The following is a 24622-nucleotide window of genomic DNA, read 5'->3' on the forward strand; positions in this document are numbered from 1 at the left end:
TGGGCAGACCCATACTGGACTTTTGAGGACACTTTTTTTTTCCCCCAATGGAAAGGGGGCCATGTGGAAGCAGAGAGAGGCTGGGGGGAGTCCTCCCTACCCCTGAGAAGCACATGGTGTGAAAACCGACTGCAAACCCCCACCCCCATCCCCCTGCGCCTCAAGGCAAAGGAGGAGTGGGAAGGTGAGGAAACAGGGAACAAAAGCTGAGCTCAGGAAGAAGGGAGGGGTGGGGGGAAGGTGTTTTGTTTTTAAGATTTGGTTGTATCTCCCATTGTTCTACTCTGATGTTGGTAACAAATTTAAATTGGTTTGGTTTTTTTTATTCTTTATGATGAGTCTGTCTTTTCCCTGTGACCTGTTTAAGTGGTGAGAAGGCCTCCCAGTCCTTATTTTGACTAGCCCTTTTTTGGGGCATCGTGGTGCTCAGTTATGCACTGGGCCTAAACCACGACAGCACTTCATGCCTTGCTCGCTGTAGAGCAAACACACTCTTGCAGCTTCATTTTATATTCAGTAGCTCTACAAAACAGCAAAGGCAGCATGCGAAATGAGGAGAAATGCTACTGAAGCTCAGCTGCTGAACTTTCACAATTCAACTACAAAAACTATGAGGTCTGGAAGAAGACATTAAAGTATCAGCATAAATATTAAATGACCTTAATCAAGAGAATTACACCTGGTCACTTAGGTTTTTTTGCTGCTTTTATCACCTCATCTCTGTTAAAGCAAAACTGTGAGGGGAGGTAAAATGAACCTATGAAAAAGTACAGATTTGTCTTCTGAGGGGATTTTGGATGAAAGCAGCTAAAGCAGAGAGGCGCTGGATGAAGTAATTCTATTTCAAGCCAGTGGATTGCCTTTACTGGACCCTGATTGAAACTAATCAGTTGGCAGGACAGACTAATGCATATTGATGGTGCACTCCCCGTATCAGTGATTACAAAACACATGCTCAGAGAAGCCCTGCCAACAGATTTGGTGTCCTGCAGCACCAGAACTTGGGCAGAAAGACAGTGCTGTGCAGAGTAAGGGGAAGGTTTATCATCTAGTTGGACATACTTTAAGGTCATCTTGTCTTTTGAATGCACGTGAGCCAAGAATCTCTTCTCCATTGAAGTCGAGAGACCTAATTTAAAATAGATATTTATAACTGTGCCTTGTGAATGCAAAATGCTTGTTACTCAGAAATCCCCCATTTGGTGAGGGTAGCACTCACACCTGTGTAGCAGCAGGTACAAATACTTAGCTGAGGGACAAAGCCATGGAATATCAGTCCCAAGGATGCTTAAATATCCCCAGTACTGCTGAAAGGAGAACGCCATGTAGCCCTTAGGGCACATATACTGATATGGCAAATGAAGTCTCTGACTTTGACCAGAAACACATTTTCATTACATTTAATTTATTTTGGCAGGACATGCCAGTTTCTAACTTTAATGTAAGAATTGTGCACAGTGTCTGTCTCCTTCCTATAAAAGAAGCACTGCAGACAAACAAGGTTGTTTCTCCTTTCTTTTCAATCTGAAAGCAAGTGGGAGCATATTATTTGGATTTTCCTGACAAAAGCTGCATGAACACCTTTAATAAAAATAGAGGTTCTCCTCGTAAAGCTTTTCTGTTCTTTGCCCCATGATCATATGAAGTCCTGCTTGCTTTTTGTTTTCAGCTAGAGAGCATCTTTATTATCCTTGCAGACAGTAAATAACAAGACATTCGTTTGAACTACGTTTTGTTTGGCAATAGGACTCAGAGAAAGAATAGGGATAAAAAAATCCAAGATGTCAGGAGCAAGTTCTGCCTGTAAATTCACATTAATCTTTCTCAGTTCCTTCTTTGGTTGCAATAGGGGTGGGTGTCTCTGAATTTTAAACAACCGAATCGTGTTTGTCATTCAACTGTATTGCTTTTGCATGCTTTCCTGTTCTTTCACTCCTTTCTTAAGGACTGGGTAGTTTTTACCGTCTTAGCCTAGCAATGGATTAATATCAATCAGAAATGGAGTTCAGTAAAACATTTTATCATTGAAACAGAAGTAAGAATGGATAGATCTTTGAAAGAGAGTAGACATATTTTAAAGCACATTTGTACTGAAATTCAATGGTTTCCCATGAAATTTTCATCTGTATAAGAATAATTACTCTCTGTTCTCTTGCCTGTCTTTGCACATTAGTTACATATGTGTATGCATGTGTGTAAACATGCACACATGTATGCACATATATATGCACAAATACATATACGTGTACAAATACGCATATCTGTAAATATGCACGTAGAACGGGTTTGCTGTGGAGTTTGGTACATTGTGTGTGCATGCACACATTAAACTTTTTTCAGTATATGAATGAAACATGTGCATGTGAGGCAGGAAGAACTGGAGAGAAAGGCAGGGAGAAGTGTGAAGGCTTTCAGACAAAGGAAAGGCAGCCCAGAATATAAACTTCGGGAACTGCTGGTATTGATAATGGCAGGCTGAATAAGCTGAATAAGTCGAATATATTAGGTGTAGTTTTCCTGTTCCATACTTACAGAGATTATGCCTATTCGTCTTAAATATCTAACATACGACAGCTTCGTAAAACCAGTTTAATAAAGAAGTGCTCTAGTGACTCCTAAGTATTCCCATATTTGCAAGATTAGAGTTTCAGGAAGACAGAGTTTTGATGGATGAAGTGAAACAGTTTTTTCAGTGTAATTCAGGTAATCAATTCCCCACAAAAAAGGAAACATAACTCTTTAGCAACTGGCAGCAGTTATGTAAATAAATACAACAATTTATGGAAATGTGACGGCATCTGCAATGATGAAAGTTAGACAGGAGAATAAGCAGAGATACTGCTTCAAATTACAGTGTAGAAGGAAGCTTACAAGACTGAAACAGGAAATTGTTTCTCAAAATTAATTTAGAATAGTTTTCATATGATTAAAATTACCTGATGGAACTTCTGTTCAATAAATTAGGAAGCACTTAATGAATGTTGTATTCCTTCAGGAATTATTAACAATTAACATGCAAAAAAATGAAACATGAGATTCATAATAAAGATGTGGATGGAGGCAAATGACACTGCCCTCGTATCAGTTTTCATCTCTGGGTGGCTTCACCAAGTGTCTGATGTTGTTTGTTTTGGCAGCTTTGGATAAGATGTTTCACGTTTTGAGAATCAGACAGAAATGGCATTTGGACAAGTTAAGACTGACAGAAAGCTCATTAAAATGGATGGCAGTTTGCCTATCAATTTCAATGAACTCTAAACCATGACCTCTGTAAACAAACGCTCAGTTCAATCTCTTGTGAAAATTCTGGCAGGTATCTGGCAGATACTTTTTGGGTTTTTTCTGTATGCACATACAAGTTTGATTCTGCTCCAGTTGAACTCAATGGCATTACTCTTAAGGGATAAAAGGTTAACTGTAAGCTTATGTGCATCTGTGGATTAGGGATGCAATAATTTAATTCAATATAAAAAGCCATGTTTTAAGGTGAAAGGGGAATTATAGCTCATCTCAGTGAGACACATAATGGGAGAAATCATTACTGCACATCAGTCAACAGGAATGCTGCATGCCGCTGACTTCACTTGGGATACGATTTTGTTTTCTCTTTCATACAACCACGGATAAGTTGCCAAATGCAAGAGAAGATAATTCCATTTTTTATGTCCGTTATTTTTTTGAAAATAAACTTTTGAGAAAAGAGATCTGAAAACATTACTTATATGTGATCTTTCTTTAGTGTCAGAAAAAGTCTTCTTCATCCATAAATTGTTGACCTGCATTTTATTAGAAATGTTGGATTTGATATTGAAGTCTCTCCTAAACCAAATAAAAATGCCATTCTTCATTCCGTAAGCATGTCTTTTGATGGCTTGATCCAAAGACCGTAAAATCAATGGAAAGACTCAATCTTCAGTGCCAGATATTGTCATTATGACTTGCAAGCCCATGTTTTTTCCAGAAGAGAGGACCACGTTTCAGTACCTGTTGCTTGGTTACAGCCCCTCCAGCCCTCTCAGGATCATGGGTTTATTACACCTTAGAAAACCAGGCATATATAGTTTTCACTTCAATTATTTATACAGCTAATTGTTGACTCCTTTTTGTCTGGTGACCCTGATTAAATGTTTCACTAACTCTGCTCTTCTTCTAGCCAAGACTTTATTTTGCTGTACTTGGCTTTTTCCCTGTGAATGCTCTCCAAGTGCTACCAGTGGGAGTCAAATAGTTTACTGGAATCCTGAATGGGCAGGGCAAAAAGAAGTTTGTTGCCTAAGTAACTCAGCAAAAGAACCAGTTAGGGTATGCAAGTGTGCCTGCTTATCTGCTAAAGCACAGATGAACATATATGCGTTGAATATTTTGCTCCTTTTCAAGTGCTTCCTATGAATATCCATGCAGATTATAGTAATGAAATATTCAAAGATATGCTGTCTCTGTAACTGACTCATGCAACGCAAATGCCATGGATTCCTGGATATAGTCAAACCAGGTAAGATCAATACAGAAATTAAGTTCCTGCTGTTGCTATAATGTCATTAAGTTTTTAGATCTGATTTTACTGGTGGCATCAACCTAATGGTTTGACATCACCAGTAAGTATTAAGCTAACAAGTGAAGTAAGAATTTTACATAAAGAACATCAAATTACATTAACAACTGATTTTTTACAAGCTGCTGTATCCCTGAATCAGAAAAATGTTATAATAGAGAAGTGTCACTTAAATATTCTTTAACAATGATTAACATAGTGCCAGATCAGTAAAACTCAGCCATTTAAATGCATAGACTTTACAGTCAGATTGTTCATCTAGTCTGAGCTTAACGAAGTCAGTCTCTGTGAATCCTGTGTGAATGCTGACTCTATTCACATTAATAGAATTTTTGCTGTTGACTGCTACAGCGCCAGGATTTCATGGTCTGAGCATTTCGGTTATTTCTGTATAAAAGGGGGAGGGATAATATTATTTCCTTTCTCCTACTCTTTGTCTGTCTGCTCTGTTCGATTAGACTACAAACTCTCTGGAGCAAACTGTTTTATTTGCTTTCTATGGTGCCCAGAACAATAGGGCCTCTTGTGGCCTACAGCAGTCATAATAATTTGAATTGTTTCCATCATTAATCAGATCTTGGGATGAGATTTATTCTGCCCAGTTCATACATATTTCATGTACCTGGAGGACATGAAGGGAAGCATCCGATTGGTTGAATGTAGAGGAGAGACACATGTGGTTGAGACTGGTGCCCACCCTCTATTTGCCCTGCTCAGCCATTTCAAAGACAAAATTACTAGTCAAAATTGGATAAAGCAGGAAAAACTATTTCTTTTTTGCAGGGGTGAGACAGGCTGCTGAATTTCTTGTCAGAATCACATTTTTATGGGCAGGTTGTAAAGATCTGAAAAATAGTGTTTGTAATGGAAAGGCCGACACACTCCTAAATGTCATTTCACTGAAATGGCACTTAGATAATTCTTCACATGCTTTATGAGGAATGCATTTGCCAGAGAAGATCTGAAGCCAGTTTGTACCACCTAAAGTTTTAGTGAAACCTGTGTAGAATGGTTTCTTTGTTAAATTTCAGATAATGGTCTGACAATTCAACACTTGGAACCCCAAAAACTTTTGTCTAGGACCTGAAATTTTCTGATAGACTTTATACTCTTTATGGTGAAGAAATTGAAAGGTAGGAAGGCTGAACCATAGAGGTTTGTGACTATGTGGTATTTCCAGTTGAATATTTCTGGGCAGAGGGGTTTACTGTGTCCATTTTTCCCACATTGATCTCAATCTGTTTATTCCCTGTTCTTTCAGTGTGGAGCCTTCAAGTGAAGAAAGAACTATGCCCATAACGTGGAAGAAGGAGATCAATAGGGCATGATTGACTCCTTTATTAAAGCCTTAGAGAGCACAGCACTGAAACTTGGTTCCCGTAACTACTGTTATAGTTTAAAAGCCATCTGCAAATTTGAGCAGGGACTGCCTAATGCCTATAACAATATTGGGCTGCTGCAATTCCATCAGTGGCACACTGCCAGTGTCTACATTTTGTCTGAGTGAACCAAACGAACATTATATCAAACACATTTTGAAGTGAAGAGCTTCACTAGACTTATTCTCAGAACCTATAGCTTTTATGGTTTAAGAAAAATATGATACAAGAATAGACACAAACTGACCTGTCAGTTCCCAGCAAGAGAAGAGTCTCTTGTTTTCATTCTCAGATGCAGAGACGAAGGAGGCCTTGAAGATTGTTTATAAAGTGGCTGAGCACATTCAGATGAGGCAGGGACATTCAACAGAGTGAAGAGCTCATGAAGAACTTGCATGAATGTTGCACAAAATATAAGACTCTTTAAGCACTTATTTTATTTTAATCCATAATTCTTTGATTAATTAATAATACATTTAACAGCCATTAATGAAGCAGGGGATCTTTTAAGCAAAGAAAAGATAAAGTGGTTAAAAATGTAAAAGCAAATTCAGAGAAGTGAAGTCGCTGGAGGGAGCACACCAGAGATTCATCTGGATGATCATGTATCTTGCTACAGGTATCACCCACCTATCTTTAGCCACCTTCTGGAAAGACAGTTCATTGATACCAGCTAGATCAGCACAGGAATTTGTTTGATGTGCTTAAGAGATTGGTAACAATACCTCCTAACGTGACTGCGTTGCGAGGTGACAGTGTTTCCTTGGAGACAGTGAATGCATACAGCCACAGCCAGGATCCTTGCAGGTTATCTCTCTTCAGAGGATGTAGAGCTGCCTCTTTACGCAGGGGCAAAGATGGGAAGATAAGCTTTGACTGTAGACAAATAGCCTTATGCAAGATGTGAGGATTTTATGCAACAGCAAGACATGTCTGAAAGGTAGGAGGGTGAAAGAGGAGAAGTAACTGTAGTCATTGCACAGCTGGCTTGACATGCTTTGACAACAAAGATAGTGTTACAGGATTGAGTGTCTTTTTAAAATGTACCAACCTGTATAGCTGATGGAGATCATTGTGCAGTGAAAACAGGAAGAAAAATGGGTTTTTTTCTTGGTATCACTGGCAGATTACTGAAAGACAAAAGGTGTCTCAACAAACATGTATAGTTTGTTGTAAAAATGTGTGAAAGGCACATTGATTGAGATGTGGAATCTGTATCATTGCATGTTAGATCCATGAAGAGCCGCATGGAATGTTAGTTAATATGCTAGGAATGTATAATTATGGCGATAAGACCTAATCATGTTAATTATATCTTTTGGGAGGCAATTTTGTGATGCATAAAGCCAAATAATTGATGATACAGTTAACAGCGAGGATGTATTGTAACCGTAACTTACAGGTGTGTTTGTCACTAAATTATGCTCAAAAGGACTGCTTCAAAATGTTGCATAATGTCTCATAAAACTCCTATAAAAATAATTGAAAGGTAATAGAGCATGGAAACACTATGTCCAAGCCCTCTACTATTCAAAGTTCAGAGAGTTCTCCTAATAAATGTTTGCCTACAAGCAACAGCTGCTACATAGCAGTAAATTGTGTGCATTTTGAACAAAACACAGCCTGAATGCTGAGTTTCCTGCCTTTTAAATACCTATACAAATTGCATTTGTAAGTTAACTCTGCAGTTCATTTTGTTGATCAGCTTTGGCATATGCAATTGACTGAGACAATGTAAATAACTGGGTGTTTGTATCACGCAAGCAAACAGTTGTTTGTGCAAGTGATTTATACAGATCTGAAACCAACTATCTTGGAGCCTATGCAAAATCAGCAGCTCTGACCTAAATATAAGAACTCTTCTCGCTGGAAGGTTTTATTGCCCTTTTCTCTGTTCTTTCTTTGTATTTCTTAAAGAAGATCTTAAAATTCATCAGATTTGATTCCTTTAGAATGATCCATATTTTTCACTGCCACAGTAGCAGGACTGAAAGAGCTTGGAGCACTTTGCTGTTCAATAGCTGTCTGACCAGATTTCCACTGAGGTCAACCACGTGAGAGCGTAAAGGCCTTTCCATCTTGTATGTGCTCTGGTTTGTGGGATGGGAAGCTGTGGCAAGCACCATAGGAATTCTGACTCTGAATAAGTGAAGAAGTAGTATAAATAGCCCTACTACTTGTTCCCAAATCTTTTATCAAGGGCATTTCAGATTCACAGGGAAAGCAGCCATGGTTCAGTGAAAGCTAAGCTTGCTTGGGGCTGCTGATTCATGAAGAGTAGCTGGGGATAAGACTACTGGAAGCTAGACCAGACCCCAGAACTGCTCAGAACACTGGGACAAAAGCTTTTCAAATTCCAATTGCAAAAGTTTGCTTTACTCCTCTTCCACTGACCTTTCCATTTGCCATTTTCTATGAGGCAAAGCTGAACCTGTGTTGTAGAGTCTAAGACGTTTGTTTATCGAGGCTGCTGGTTGTACCAGGAGAAAGGAGTCTTTTAACTGACAGTCTTTTCTTAACAGCCAAATATCTGAAATAATACACAGGAGGAATGTTCACTCAGAGCATCTTTTACTGCTGTAGTTTCAGAAGTAGCTCAGCTAGCTCTTCAAAGTATTTCATGGGCTTTTAATATATTCTACCCTTAAAGTCATCTTGACTCAAATGTACTTGCACTGCAGTTGAAAATTTTATAGCATTTTGTTGCCTATGAAAAGTTTGCTAAGATGTCAGTGGGAGGAGAAGCAGATCAGTTTCACTGACACACAACTGATGCTGACTTCTTGGTAACATGTGACTTTTATCAGTGAACTCTATAGGAGTGCGTGATTTTCCAAGATATGGCCTGATAGCTCATAAATCATGTTTTGAAAAATTCAGTAGTAGTTCTGTACCCGTTCCTTCCAGTTTACAAAATATTTCAGCTGCTTAATTCTGCACCAGGATTTCCACTGAGGAAAATGCATAAAATGCATTGGGTTAGTCCTGACTACTTTCACTTTCCCCACAGTTCGTGCTACCTCTATTCAGCTCATATGCAGCACTCTAGGTATCAAGGTGCTAGCAAATAATTGCTTTGTACAATCTTTTTGTTTGTTTGTTCAATTAATTAGATGAAATGGCTATTTTATGTATTTCACTGATACTACACAGAACAGAATAATTTCCTTGAGCTTTTTCTGAAGTGATCAGAAATGTTTCTCTTTTAAAGCATCCTTTAGGCACTTAAGGTGAGATCCTCTTCATCAAACTTCAGATGCCTTGAAGTTGTGTCCACTCTCAGGGAAGCCCTCATGTAGATAGTGCAGACTGTGGTCCACTCCAGCTGAAAATAATGGGCATCAAGGCTGAGTGGAGTAAGTGGGTATCTGGACATACCCATTTGTCTCCACTGATTGTAGAGGGAGCCAAGAAAATTTGCTAAGCCTGGCTTTGCAGTCTGGCAACTCCAGCTGGGTGGGAGAAATCATGTTTTAATCATATGGAGGTTTTAGATGTTTAATTTTGATGAGTATTCTGAAATTTTGTACGTGGATTTGATAGCAGTGGCAAAGCTGTAGCCATGATACAAACAACTAGACTGAGAGCCAGCCTCAGAAGTTTGATCACACACAAAATTTTTCTCCCTTATCATTTTAAGTTTCCTTTTCAATCTTCTTTTATAGTGTTCTTAAACTATAGTCACATATCTCTGCTTAAAAGACATCATAGATACCCTCACCCCCACCAAGGAGAGAGAATGGAGAAATGCTATTGCCACAGAGTGTTTCCATTAGTGAAATTAATTCTACTCTCATAAGAATTTAGGTCTATGATTTATGATAACCACTGATTTCTCACTGCAGGCAAAGAAAGAGGAAATGACTCAGCCTGGACAGACATCATGAATCTAATTTTTTTTTCCTTGTAATGCTTCACATAATCTAGTGTGCTGCTCCCAGAGGTGTCGTTGGAGATTCATATCCAGCCAAAGGGCTTGACAATCAAGGGGGAAAATTTTGCTACTTTCATGTATTGTGTGATCTGTAATTGTTTGCAATTGCATCCAGCCTCATTCACTGCCATTTCTTTTGCATCAATTTTGCAGCAAAATAGTAAGGAAAAGAAAGCAATGGAGAGAAAAGTGGTGTTGCACTTGCTCCTTCAGAAAAATCTTCTGTGACACAATGTTAGGGTCCAGCTGGTGCTTGTAAAACTCAGGCAGTTTTGAGATGAAAAATGATTCCTTCTGTCACTATTTCCAATAAAAATCTCACTACCCACCTGATTGGAGAAGTCTTGTCTATCACATATTGATTCTGAAACTTTATGTTTGGGTTTTTTTGTCACTGATACAGAATCTTGTGAGTTTCTGCCAAAAGAAAAGAATAAATATAATGTTAAATGGTTCAGCTGAAATGTTTTAACCCACATTTCAACGGGGATTGTGTAGCAGCACACACATGAAAATGGACTGTTTGCCTCAAGATGACCTCTGAAAATGCCTTAGCAAATTGTTATTTTCAGAAATGCTGAGGTTGCTCAGCTTTCGTTAAGTCACCTACAGTTTACTGTGGCTGGTTTAATTGCATTAAAAAAAGGCGTAAAGCATGGAGGGAGGAGCAGTTCCATATGTCAGTACTGTACAGCCAGTCTGTATGCACTTCCAGGCAAAAGCCAGGAAAAATGGGATATTGTGTTTTGATCAAGCAATCTTAGTAATGTCAACAGAATACATCTCTTCATGATTATTTGCCAGTAATCTGTAACCGTAAGTTTTAATTGATGTTCTATTTAGCTTGTCTGTTACACTCAATATGAACCTTTTGTTACTCTCCTCACTAGACCATTTTAAAGCTTCATTTTTATTCTCATTTCTGCTCCTGACTATAATAGTTTTAATGATGCTGATACTGACAGCTGATACTTTCTGGCAAGCTTTCACCAAGCTTGTACAGTAGAAGTCAAGTTATAGTGCTGTATGCACACACTGTGTTAAAATTATATTTTTGAAGTATTCTGTAGTAGATTTCTAAATTGTAGCTGCCAATCTGCAAATTATTCTATCTCTTTGAAGCACAATTGTAGAAATTGCATCATTTGGGGTATACAAAATGTGTTCTTAGGCTACAAACTGGCAAAACACAGGAGCACATGGCTTCAAGGCTCTGTTGGACAAAGCTCAGCTCTTCTTTGGATCCTTGATAGTCTACTAAAACAGACTCAAGAGATTAGAATAAATACGCAATTGAGGTATTGTTTTGTACAACCTCGATCCATAAAAACAGGGCTATACAGGATAGAAGAAAATATATCATGCTATTGAACAAGTTCAGTTCTTAAATTTTCTCCAAGATTGGGTTTTTCTAACAAACTGCCAGTAATATCTGTGGACATATCTGTGAAAGCCTTATGCACTTAAGTAAATAATATGTAGGTGAGAGGTCTCATTAAAGGACTGGAGAGGGTTGCCCTATCTATGGTTTGACCTCAGGGTGATGTGGCTATTGTCTGGTGGCAAGTCCTACACCTTGCTACTCTGCATCTTCTGGTGTTATAAAATAGTTTGCTATTTTCTGAACAGAACTGATTACTGGTTAACATCTCCTCTCTAGCTCCTCAGGTCTGACTACAAGCAATCAAAAATTTTGTAAATCCTTATCATCCTGCTGCTCCATCCTAAGTGATACACACACTATTTCACCGATTTTGCCCCAAAACAGAGGATTCGTCAGACAGAACTGTGATTCTGGGCTACATTCCCCAGTAAGTGTTTGGGTTACTAGTCTGGTTGCAAGTTTATAGAAGAGAAACACTGAAAAACAGTAACTAAGGCTGAAATCTCTTCCTCAGCTTTGAAGCTGATTATGTTTTGCCTCCTTGTACCTTCCAAAACTAGATCAGATTATTATAAATAAGTTTACATGATGTACTGTCAGCAGTGGCAAGGGATTTGACTCAGTGGCCCAGGAAGTGTTTGAGCACTATACATGGAACTGGATTTAATAAATCCTGAAGAGACTGTGTACATTTGCTGTAAAATGTCATAACCAGCAGTGTTATGAAAGGTAGCAAAACAGATATTCTGTAAGAATACCTCTCTCCAATATTTGAGCCGATTCCAATTCCAAGCCAGAAGGGGCTGTAGTAAACTGCACCTAAACATCCCCACAGCGTTTACCAGCTTCTGGATGTGTGCATAGCTCAGCTGTAACTGGAGACAGGGATCCAGAGGTGCATGCTCCATCTCTTTTTTCCCCTCGACTCCATCATCATGGTTTCCAGTGAAAGAAATGGTGGAATTTCAAGCAAATAACCAGGTTGCATTGCACTGAGAGGTTTCCCCCACTGTAGGCAATCATGGTGTTGTGTCTGCTGGGCATGACACGATTCGCACCTACTCCACACTCTAGCATTAGAGACTTTGTTCCTTGCTCCCTCCTGGGAGACTGATGCCCTGGAAATCATAGAACATGTTTTAGCAGAAAAGCAAAATGGACAGAAACCTCACATATATGAGGTTATACATCTGCAGCAGCAGATTTTCTGTTATTAGACTTAGTGCCTCAGTTGCATTCAGGATATTTTATATGTAATCTTGCCCAGAAATGTGTTTACATACATATGCTTATACAAATGCATGCCATTATATCTTCCCTTCCAGAAGTCATTTTGCTATTAACCAGATGGTATTAAGGCAGAAGATGTTGCAAACATGTATGAGTATTATTTCTATTGCAATAAGATCAGAAATATGAGAAAACACAATGCCAGAAGCTGAAAAACCTTAACTGATTATTCTGTATCTTTCTTTTTCTTTTTTTTTTTTTTTAAGCTTCCTTCTGATTCCTTCAAATATCTTGGCTGGTGTGACATAGAAGATCATGATGTTCGAGGAAATCAGCTTCATTGTCCCCGAGTGAGAGAAGGTAAAGATCAAAAAGATATATTTACATTTAAGCCTTGACTCTATTTATCAAAAAGCAATATGTTCTAAAATGTTATGAGTGTAAATCGCGGAGTTTGCCATTGTTTTGAAGAAGGGCAGGATTTCATCCCATATTGTGCATGTTTACTTTTTTTAATACTAGGGAATTAACCTTTGTAATTCTTAAAATGGGAAATAAATGCCAGAACTGTAATTTGAAATTTTTTAGTATTAAAATGGTGTTGAATACTTATCTCAAAAGTTCTTTAACATTTAAATATTATTCAGAATGCAATAACAATATGCCAAACAAGAACATGAGAGTGAAATCTGCTCTTGCATACAGTAGCATCTATATTTTTTAAAAAAACTGAATTGGCCCAATTACAATCTATTACTCTTAAGAATGAGGAATGAAAGGTGGATTTTAAAATCCAGTGTTTGCATGTTTGGGACTAAACAGTGGAAAAATTCCATGCTGACCTTGCTTTAGTTAGGAATTTGAAGATGTGCATAGCTGTAAGCTTTTCAGTAGACTCATTGACTTTAAGTCTTCGGCATCTGTTGTTCTTAATACAAATGAGGTTTTCAGTATGGCTATTGATCCATGTTGCAGTTGTTGTCAGTGGTCTGGAAGTTACAAACATATTCCTTGCTCAGGATAATTGAAGGAGAAGTACATAACTGCTATATAAACTCATAGCGTGTGAAAAAAGATCTAGAAACAGTATTTTAGAACTCAGATGCTTAAGTTCAACCGTTTAGAAAAAGCTTTTATTCTGAGCTGTAGAAGAAATGTCATTTACTAACCACATACCAAATCATCACAACCCTAGATTGCTTGCTGAATTATAAGCCCATAAACAGTAGAAAAATCTTCACAATAATTTACATCATAGGTGCCTGGAAACCTATGAACCTATAATATTGTATATATTTCTTCTTTTCAGATATTTTCTCTGCCATATAGATAATCTTTCAGCAAGTAACTAAGTGCCAGTTTCATATCACATCCACTGTTGTAAATCTTTTTTTCTGACCAGGGCCCTCAGAAGAAGAGCTATTTTTCAGAGGAGAAGAACATTCTTTGAAAAAAAGAAAACAAGTAACTGACACAGAGAAATGGCAAAAGAAACTTCAAGAGAACTGGGAAAACTGTGCTGTAAAACTTTCTCATTAACTCTTTTTAATGTAGTAGTAAATAAGCTAAATAATAATGTGCCAGCTGCTCCTTGCAGTTAGCAGTTTTAAAGCTTAGGTTGGCACCATGACATTGCAAAACAGAAGGTTTTTACAAGCTGGAAGAAACATGCCTTTCCCTGTGCACGAACACTGGAGAATATTGATATCTGGCTGCTGCACAGCACTTTTTTTCCAGATGAATTTAGAGGCCAAACCAATAAGTCACAATTACTTAGTCCAGCCATCTCTACCCAGGCGTCCCACACAGGCATGTCCACTCTAAGAGGGAGGAAAAGCTGAGCAGTAAGATTCATATGCTTAAGAGATGGTTTCTTCATTCTTTACTTTCAATGAATTATGCAGTCCATCACTATGATTCTAAGATTAATTTGGCGATTGGCACCACGAATTGGTATAAGAGCATCATAATAAAACCGATTCACCTTTTAACTAATGCTGACATTGAAAAGATTTAATTATACCATTATTAGAAAGCAAGAAAAAAGGTAAGGGATTTCTCTTATTTTTCCTTTCCCAGGAGTTGAACCTTTCATTTCAGGACCTGGGTGATCTTTACCAGGCAGAAAATTTCAAAAGGATTCTCCAAAGATTGATTCGGGTGGAAAAACTTTGGTTGGTTGACAATTCTTTGACAGACCTAAGTGCCATAAGGTTGCCAAGGTAAACAAAATGTCCTGTTTCTATTTTACCCAATATCGTAGAATTCAAACCTGTAATTTCCTTAAGTAATAAGTGGATCAAACTCTTGAGAACTGCCAAAATATGTTGTTTTGGGGAGTATTATGTTCAGAATCCAACAGTATATTGCTATTCTGAATTCATGTCATTCCAGAGTTGAAAATACTCCGTAAGGAGATCGGTTGATGGTTCCTTTATTCTTGAGGGATAATTAAGTTTAGTTTAGTGATATTTTTCAAAAAGGGGAAGTTGTTGAAAACTGAAGGAACATATATGAAGAGATGGTGGAACATGAGCCCAGCAGAGAGGCCAGGTGTGACCATGAAAAGTGTATTTTTACAATCCATCTTTGCTACTATGTTGTCACATGTCTAGGTATATGTGAAGTTGTAATATTGAGAACAGGAATAATTATGTATCCATTGTACAAGATAAAGAAAGCTGAGATTATAAAGTGTAGGGATCCGATCTTGCAGTCCATGGGTAGGCAAAAATAACACAAATGTAAAAGTAGTGTGAAAGCAGGTCTCGAGAAATCAAATTCTTGTCTCTCTCATTGGAAGCCCTAAGTTGCCATGACTTTGACCATGTGAAGAGCCATCCCTGTGTTAGCTTGCAGGTGTATACTGTTACAGATGTGATCAGTGATGTCATATGCTTTATACTTTACAGATGCAGAGAACTAAATGTCAGTAAAAACCACTTTACATCCTTCAAACAGTTGCCAAAGATACCTCAGATTCAGCACTTATCACTTGCTGAAAATAACATTATGACACTAAGTGGAATATCAGACTTCAGACATACTCCACTTGAATCCCTTATACTCAAGAGGAATCCCTGTGAGTTTCAAGGAAGATACAGACAACTGTAAGTCTTACCATCTCATGGCCAACAAAAGCTGATCAACACAAAGAAATGTTTGTGAGAGAGTTCAAAAGGAAGAGGATCTCAAATACAAAAAGCTCTCCTGAGCAATCTTTTTATTTTCCCGTAGTCTCAACTATCATAAGTGCTTCAGGAACATGGGCTGGTGAGCCAGTATTTGGTAATGGCCACAAAATATTCAGAAACTGCCTAGGAAGCTTTCTAATCACATGACTGGCAGTTCTTGAACTGAGCTAAGTCCATGGATCAAGTTTAGAGACAGTGAGTAGAGCAGATAAATTAGATTCCTTTTTATTAATAGAAACTACCTATTACTCAAACTCTCTTTAGTCTCATTGCATCTCTCATGTATTCTGAAAGGAGTCTAAATTGAATTACATGTCAGAGATGGAGTCAGACGGTTGTGTTGAAAGATGAGAGCTAAAGAAAGAGCAAACTAAGTTACCTTCATTTGATTTTTCTAGATTCTCTCCTCTCTCCGTGGCAGCACTGTGGAAGTTGCACTGCCTTGAACAGACCACTCAGTGTAGGTATACGTTGCAGGCAGTGCAGTGTAGCATAGACTTAACAGAGCTGCCTTTGGAGACTGAAAATCGAAATCCGAGATAGAACAGAGAATCTGAGGAAGATAATTTATTTCAAGTCTCGTGCATGTTTTGACACTCACACCCCTATTCCATTCTTCCCCAGTTGCCTTGACTTCACAATCCTGTTGCCAGGGAAAGTATTGTGCACAGGTCAGAGAGGAAAACAAAGCACGTTCCTTCTGAACTCTTCAGAAATCTGTATGGATTCATCTTTTTCCTCACTATAAACACAGAGGCATGTCAGGCTTCTGCAGAAGGCATTGTTGACATTTGCGAGATAAACCTTATAGCATGTGTCTAAAAAATCATCTCTTCCTAGGAGGAAGAAAGAAAAATAGTGTTTAATGAAAGCCTTTCTGAGTTTCCAGTAGGCTTTTTCCTTCAGTCTAGTAGGAATCCTTTTGACAGTGTGATGGTGATATTTGTGCTTTCTAGAGGTAGATAGGCAGATATCAATGTGAAATTTAAAAAGTAAATTTAAAATAATGGATTTCACATTTTATATAAATATAAAAAGTTTCAGGACAAGAAAAGCTGAAAAGCACTTTTTAACAGTTACTAATTATGTTTCTGCTCCAATCCTGCCAGTTCCTAAGGCAATTAAATACAGATAACTCTGGTATAACTTTCACTGACAGCATTGGAATGAGTCATTTTCAAGCATAGATAAAGCGCTGAGTTACATGCTGAGACTGAGCACTGGCGTCCACGCTCAGCTCAAAAGGCAGAGGAGCAAATGCCATAGCACGTTGGTTAACACCCTGTGTGATGCTTATGGTGGGGTACAACTCCATCAGACTCTTCACAGAATATTAGGAGTTGGAAGGGACCTCGAAAGATCATCCAGTCCAACCCCCCTGCCAGAGCAGGATCACCCAGACCAGGTCACACAGGAAAGCGTGCAGGCGGGTTTTGAATGTCTCCAGAGAAGGAGACTCCACAACCTCTCTGGGCAGCCTGGGCCAGTGCTCTGTCACCTTCACAGTGAAAAAGTTTTTCCATATGTTCAGATTGAACCTCCTATGCTCCAGCTTGGTCCCATTTCTTCTGAAGAAGAAAACCACAGTCCCTATGACCGAGGTTAGAGTGACCAATGTGCTGCATAAAATAGACGGTTTATTAGGAGGTAGAGCCATTCATTTCAGTTTGGCATCAGTTTGGCTGACAAAACTGCAACATTTTTACTTTGGGAGAAATAGAGGTGCAAAAAGCTTTGCAGAGAGCCTAGTTTCTCTGTCACAGAAGGATAAAAGCTGAGTTGCACTTCTTGTGATCTAAATCTTTGCTTTTCAGCAGTCTAGGAAATTTAGTCTAGGCTAACACTGTGTCCTCTCTTTTGCATTAGAAAACTGGTTTGGTTCTACTCTATTAAAAATGTAAATACCTGTAGTGCTTTACTGAGTCTATGATATAAAACTTATGCAACAGATCGAAAACTGAAGATTTTTAATTAGCTTTTTGTCAGACAAATTCTGCAACAAAAGACAAATCAAGATTTCCAACAATACAGATCTATTCTGGATATGTTTAAACCCTCTGTTTGCTTTTTATCAGTGTGTATTTTGTTCTCAACATTTCATGAGAGTATTTCTCTCAATTTCTTTTTTTCTTTTCTCTCTTTAAGTGTGTTCTCCAGTTTGCCAAATCTGAAAATGCTGGATGGTATCCCAAAACTGCCAGAGGACTGTTCGCCCCCAGATATAAGGTTTTTTTTCAAAATGTGTACTATACTCTAGCACTGTATTTTTGTAGGATCACAACTGTGCTAGAATCACCTCACTTATAAAATACAATTAATCCTGTGTATGGAAGTTACTGGTTTTTTCTGATCAAAGAGATATTGAAGCAGAAATACATTTTTGGATGTATTTGTGATACCATAGACTTCAAGTAAGTATGGATAACTGACATGTAAATAAGACATAATGTGTATGCTGAGTGTCATGAGTTTGATGTATTAAAAATATTGAGTGACTTTCTTTTCTAGGAACTCTATGTAGACAACTTGCAATTATTGATTCCCACTGTATTTACCTAAAACATGTCCAAGTTCAGACCACATGTCCATTGTAGGAAATGGTACAGGCATTAACATCCAGGCTGCAAAAAAAAAAGGCAAAAAAACCAAACCAACCAACTTAATAAAAGAACAAACTATGCAGAACAAACTTCTTTATGTCCCACCAATGTCCTAGTCCTCCTTAATGCGCTTTTCTAGATGGGAAAAGCAGAGCCACCCCAATCTTTTGACCCATGGAAATAAAAAAATAATGCAAGAAGTCCTTGCTTGAGAGTTTGGTATGGCTAGAGAGTCTTTTGACTCACTGATGTTGTTTAGGAATGTCTTGTTGCTTAATAGAGCTTCCTCAAAACAAAGCCGCAAAGAGGGAAAAGAGCTGTGGGAGCTGAAAAGGACTCCCCAGGGTATCTGAGTGCAATTAGCTCTGAGAGGTGTCTGTCCTTGTCTTTGATTCATTTGCTGTTCAATTTTAGCTTTTTTTTTTCTTTCCAGGCAGCTCATGCTGGCACACAAATAGATGTGCCACTAATGGTTCAGGAAAAGAATGACAGAGTCCTGGAAAATGAAGACAATTAACAGAATTGCTTAATTCCAGAGACAGTCAATAAATTCTCTGTTGTGTATTGGCTGCAGGCATGGTTTGGTTCAGTTACAATGGGAGGAGTAACGGCTGCTCAGCCCTGTAGAGCTCTGCAGTGCAGTGACTTATCTGCAGAAAGGTTGCAGCTCTGTATAAGATCTGTACTAGATCAGGGCAACAGAAATGACCAGCTTCAAAAGTTTCCAGGCTTTCCTTTAAGACTGTGCTTACCACTCCCACAGCCTAGCAGTCAAAACAGTTGGTCAAAATATTTCATGAACTGGATCACAAGATTTTGAATCTAGCTTCAAAGTATTTTCTACATCTGTGAAAAGAAAAAGATAATGGACCACTGCAAAGAGGTGTCAGGTTGAGGGCTAACACTCAGGAAATATTCTTCCAACTCATAGGAGCAAGGCAGTTCCTTTCCAGCATTTACATGCTCAAAGGATTCGATAGCTGGATCCAGTCAGTGTAGTCCACTCCAGCAATGTGAACAGACCAGGCAGTGACAAACCCCTCCATAAACATACTACCAGAGCTTTGAAGCTGGAAAAGCAGAACATTGTGTGCTGTACAGCATGACAAACTGGTCTAGAAGAATGGGAATCTTTCACGTGGGGAGAATAAGAATGGAAAAACTGAAAACTTTCTAAGGAGTGAGAGTAGTCTTCTAGCTCAGATTTAGATATTAATCCAGATATACTATTCCATATAATACCATAATCAAAATAAAAACCCCCACTGTTGTGTTTGCCAACAGAAAGGTTATAAACAAAGGGTGAATTATATTCTTTCAGCTGGGGATGTATGTGAGAAAATGCATCTCCTCAGAAGCAAGGCAGGGAACTAAAGCAGAGAGGAAACAGAGCCTGAAGGATCACCCTTACTGACCCAGCCAGAGTCAGACAGCAGCAAGCAGCTGAATACTGACTGGTGAGGCTGTGCATCTGGAGACGGGACAGGGAAACAGTCTTTTCCCAAGGTAACAGACTCTAGGGAGCATTCAAATCAGCAATGTTGAAATCACAGCGAAAAGCACTTGAGGACTATGCTATTCCCAGCATTCAGCAGTAGAAAGTGAGACTGAGCTGGGAAATTGTCCCAGTCCCATGGGTGGACATCTCAATTACAAGCTCCTAGTGAAGCTACCACCCAATTCTTGAAGATGTAATTAGGAGCTGGTTGATTCTCTCCTGGGAACACACAGGATTTGCTCTTTAGACCTGGGTCAGTCACAAGAAAGGGTCACAGACAGTGATTTATTGCTTCCAGACAGGAAGTTGGTTCTACTCTCATATTTTTTCCTTTCATTATTTTAATGGTCTGACTTTGGAATCCCAGAGAAATACAAGGTAATATCTGGGGATCCTTGCTGATTTTATTTAAAGCACATCCAGGAGCAGGAATGTACTGATATTGGTTGAGTCATTTTGCTGCAATGAGCTTTAAATGAGACATTCACTGTTAGCAATGTCACATGGGAAACTGGGAAACAAAGAGCAATTAAGTTCCACCTGGTTAGCTGGACAACAGTTACTGGATACATTTCAACATTACTGGTCAACTAGAAACCCCAGCAGCAGGAACCTTTTGAAACTGGCCCCAAGTTCATGCCAAACTGGAGACAAATTAATATACATTTTGGGTTCTAAATTAGATTATTACTATCTAACCTTCTTTTCCTGCCAAATTTACACTCAGCTTCACTCAAGAAAAAATGAGCCTGCGGCAAAATACTCTTTAAGTTTTACTCCCTTGCTTTTCACAGTTGTGCTATGGAGTGGTCTAATCTAAGCCTAATCCTTGTCTTCAAAAAAATCTGGAAAGAATGGTAAAACAGTAGAGCCTTTTATTTTGCTGTAGTTTTTGAGATTTCATCTGCTGTGATCGCAGTCTGAAATCTAAAATAACAGGTGCCACCTGTGAGCTCAATATCAAAGTATCATGAAATCAATTTCTCATTATTCACAAAGATTTCTTCAAACTTGACATTTCATGAAAATTTAGCAAAGTATTCCCAAAGTCTTGTGTAACATCATGAGACAAGTCCAGGGCTAACAGAGCTCAGAGCTGAGGTCCCAAGTCTTATTTTAACTGCCTCTTCATTTCTCATTATGTCTAAGCTTCTCAATACAAAATCAAAAGTAAGCAATATCAAAATCAAAAGACAAATTTCTTAAATGAGCAGAGAGAAAACAAGACTTTTCATTTAATCTATTTGTTATGATACCAGGAAGTCCAGAGCAGGGATTAAAACATCTGAAGATTTTACAGTACATAGATCATGGAAGCAAAGAAATTTGCACCAGAAAAGAAAAGATCAATTACTGTTGAGCGTTTCAAACACCCTTTGCTCATATGTACATTAACTTTGTAGAACATGAAGCACAAACACCCTGTGTTCATATCATCCAAATTATTTAAATCACTCAGGAAATACTTTGAGCCTATATTCTTATCCAGGACTGTGCATCACAGCACCTGTATTAGATGTGAACACAGTGAAGAGGAAAGCAGTGGCTTGCCACTCTGCCTTGCAAAAATATCTTCTTTTAGTTCCTTACACTGAGCTTCAGAGGCTGAGAGAGTACATTAAGAGACAAATCAGAGTTGACAAATTAAGGCTGTAATTCATCATCAGAAATGTTAATGCAAATGGCTCAAGCCCAAAATTCTGCAAATGGCTCAAGCCCAAAATTCTGTACCTATATGGAGTAAATAACTTGTCAGTGATTCCCCAGAGTTTAGGCTGGAGCACAGAATGGTTATAAGGACATCACAAGTGACTTTCTGAGGTCCTTGTCTACTCTCAGGTCACTGTGTCTGTAAGAAATTTGCCTGGCACGCACTTTGAAATATGCTGTGGGAAAGGATCTGGGTGACGTGGTGGGTCATGGTGCTTGATGCATCATCATAAACCGTGAAATAGCTGGCGCGGGGGCCTGTGCTCTGACAGTTTGCTGGCATCTCACTGCATGGCAGGCTCTGCTTTGGCTGCTGCTGAAGACAGTCGAGCTCTTCCTCCACAGACCCACTTGCATGTTCCTGTGGCCAGGAAGGGGATTAGTTTTCTTTGCTTTGTTTGCCCTGGCTTCTGTTCATGGTATTCATATATTAGTGATGCCAGGACAGCGGTGCTTTCAGTGCTTGCTTATTCACTCACCAAACACAAGTGACTACCAAAGTCCTTCCCACATTTAATTCCACAGCAAAACTTCCAGTGATTTCACAGCTGCAGAAGCACAGCTTTATTCTTTTGTGTTGAAGGAAGGAATGAAGGAAGGAAGGAAGGAAAGAACGACGGAAAGAAACTACTCACAAATCAGTGATCAGGTTACCTAATGAGGCTGTTAACCTTTGAGAACAGAACACTCACCCCTTTCCCTGAAGAAACTCTTTTTGAAGATCAGAGTATACTTATTTCTTTTACCATTTCCTTCCTGACTTGTTAAAATGAAATACCTTCTGGTCTATTTAAGGCAGCTTTCAATCACTGCCACTTAAGTTTTGCTGTTCAATAAACAAGCTTCAGCATTTTTTATTATTTTCTTGCTATCAGCTTAATTTAGTGAATATACTGACTGATATCTTGATCTATTTGGATACACATATGAGACATGCAGAGGCACACTGGCAGGAAGCATGGGGGGAAATGAGCTATTAAGATGTCCCAGAGCATTCATTTCTCATTTGTAACCTATTATCCAAGATACATTTGCCTCAGAATTGCCAGGTACCATGCTACATTGTGTAATTGAAGGCACTGAAGATAAGAAGGCCATTGGCAACATATGCTTTGGATAAAAGCAGCTAAAATAATAAACGTAATGACTGTAACAGGGATGAAACAAGCATGGACAGTAACAAATTTGGAATGACTAGAAAGTTCATGAATAGTCAAGCTACAGGAAACAGTGCAGTCAGCCTTGGGGAGTGAAATCTAAGCCAATTTATTTTGTCTTTTTCATACTGATCATTTTATTTTTACTATGTGTTAACATAATATATTTCTGGTTCCTACTCTACATGCGGTCTATTTTCTTGCTAGTAGATTGCTGTAATTGCTCTTTACATCCTGAGCACCCAGTTAAGGGTGCTCCTATTAAGAGGCATGGATAATTAAGTCAGATGTTTCTTTGACTCAGTTTTAATTTTCCATCCAAATTGTACAAGATTCCATTTTTCTGAATTCAAGGAAAATCGAACAGGAGACTACATCTGTGCTCGGGGCTCCAAGCCATTCTTCAGTCAGTACTTAGCTCTCACCTTTTCTCAGCATCACACATCTTTGAGCTTTCCTAGGTTTTATCTTGCTGTTTTTTCTGTGTTAGCTCAGTCACATGCCTGTGGCTGCAAAGTCCTTCACTGTGTTGGGCTAATGCTTCCCATAAGCCTGATACTCAAGTCCAGGATGTCTCTGGTCATTTGGGCTGCTGCAGGCCTTTCAAGGCCTCCCAGACCAAGCTGTTCTCTCCTTGTCCTGTCTTGGGTCTTGTCCTCTTGTTTCTCCCACCTCCATCTTTAGGTTCACCACTGCATTTGATATGTTTGGTATTGTGTAGGCAAAACAAAATTGTTGGTGGAGCAAGATGTTCTGTGGGTTTAAATAAATCAGTCAAACAATATCCATTCTGTATGAGCTATCCTTATTTATCTTTAAAAGGCAGAATTCTTTGTGAGGACAGGTGTACAGGGTACATTGTAGAGGAATATATTCAGCTTGGAGATAATTTTGTATAAAAGACAAAGAATAAGGAGCTTAGACCTGCTACATTTCTTCACTCAGCTTAACATTTTACCACTGGTTCTAACTTGAAGTATTAGCAGTTTGGTTTCTTCTATTTTTAAAATCATCTTCCTTTAAACATTACAGCAAATACAACTATAAAATCTCAGCTTAAGCTCAAAAGGGTAGATGTATGCCTGTAGAGAAAACAGAATGTTAATTCTACTGAGGGAAGTGCTCAAAGTGCTTATCATGTCCCTTATGACAAAGATTAGATAAAGATGTCTTAAGTTTTTTACTGTGACAGTATCACACTCAAGCACTCTGAACCAAAAACTTCACAGTAACAGAGTGCCTAATTATTATCTTCGATGCCTAATATTTGTCAGATTGAAGATGCTAGAATAAGTCCAGGACAAATTTCTCTGCAGATATAATCCCATTTATTCTAGTCAGGTTTCTCTACACCACAGATGTCTGCTAGTTATTGAAAATGCCATAATTAAGTTTGCCCTAATTCTGCCTTTAAGTTCTGGATCTTCACATCCCGATTTAGGGCAGTGCCTGAAGTAGTTTGAGTGCTGGATGCAGGATGTTATTGCAGAATGCATGAGCTCAGGCAAGGCCACAAGGCAGCAGTTTATATGATGCAATGTGTGTGAGTTGGAGCATAATTTCGTGGCACTGCAAAGTCCTGCTGTCTGGAGATTTTAACAGCATATACAGCTCTCCATATCCTTGTCAATCAAGAGATGTAAAAAGAGCTCCTTTTCTAACCAACACTGCAGGAAACGTGGTATAACTTATCGCAGGTCTGAGCCTGCACTACTGTGAAGTAGTGTTTGTCCTCCAAAACCAGACACCTGGGAACTGCAGACCCAAGGAGGAAGACAGGCCAGTAGAGAGGCAGTTTCTGTGCCTAACTGGTATAAGGGCTGGTGAGAGGTTTTGTGCAGGAGGGAAACCAGTGGAGCTGTGGAGATACACTGGAGGGGAAGATGACTGAGGTAGCGTACACTGGGAAGAGAGGACCAAGCCAAGGCAAAGGCTGGAACCATGGTGTTACACAAAGCTAAAGAGGCACATTTCAGCAGGAGGT

The 24622-nt window shown here is 38.8% G+C and overlaps 1 protein-coding gene across 1 annotated transcript; it reads left to right on the top strand.

Annotated features, from left to right (window-relative positions):
• Positions 1 to 11633: 11633 nt before the first annotated feature.
• On the top strand, positions 11634 to 17997 carry LOC104548790 (protein tilB homolog; the record flags this gene model as incomplete). Its single annotated transcript, XM_010194905.1, has 6 exons — positions 11634 to 11676; positions 12746 to 12839; positions 13882 to 14000; positions 14559 to 14701; positions 15392 to 15589; positions 17819 to 17997. Coding segments are annotated over 6 exons (709 nt in total), but the record flags the coding sequence as incomplete, so codon positions are not given.
• Positions 17998 to 24622: the final 6625 nt, after the last annotated feature.

Source organism: Mesitornis unicolor, unplaced genomic scaffold, assembly GCF_000695765.1.
Source record: "Mesitornis unicolor isolate BGI_N332 unplaced genomic scaffold, ASM69576v1 scaffold26001, whole genome shotgun sequence".
In the NCBI taxonomy this organism is placed as follows: Eukaryota; Metazoa; Chordata; class Aves; order Mesitornithiformes; family Mesitornithidae; genus Mesitornis; species Mesitornis unicolor.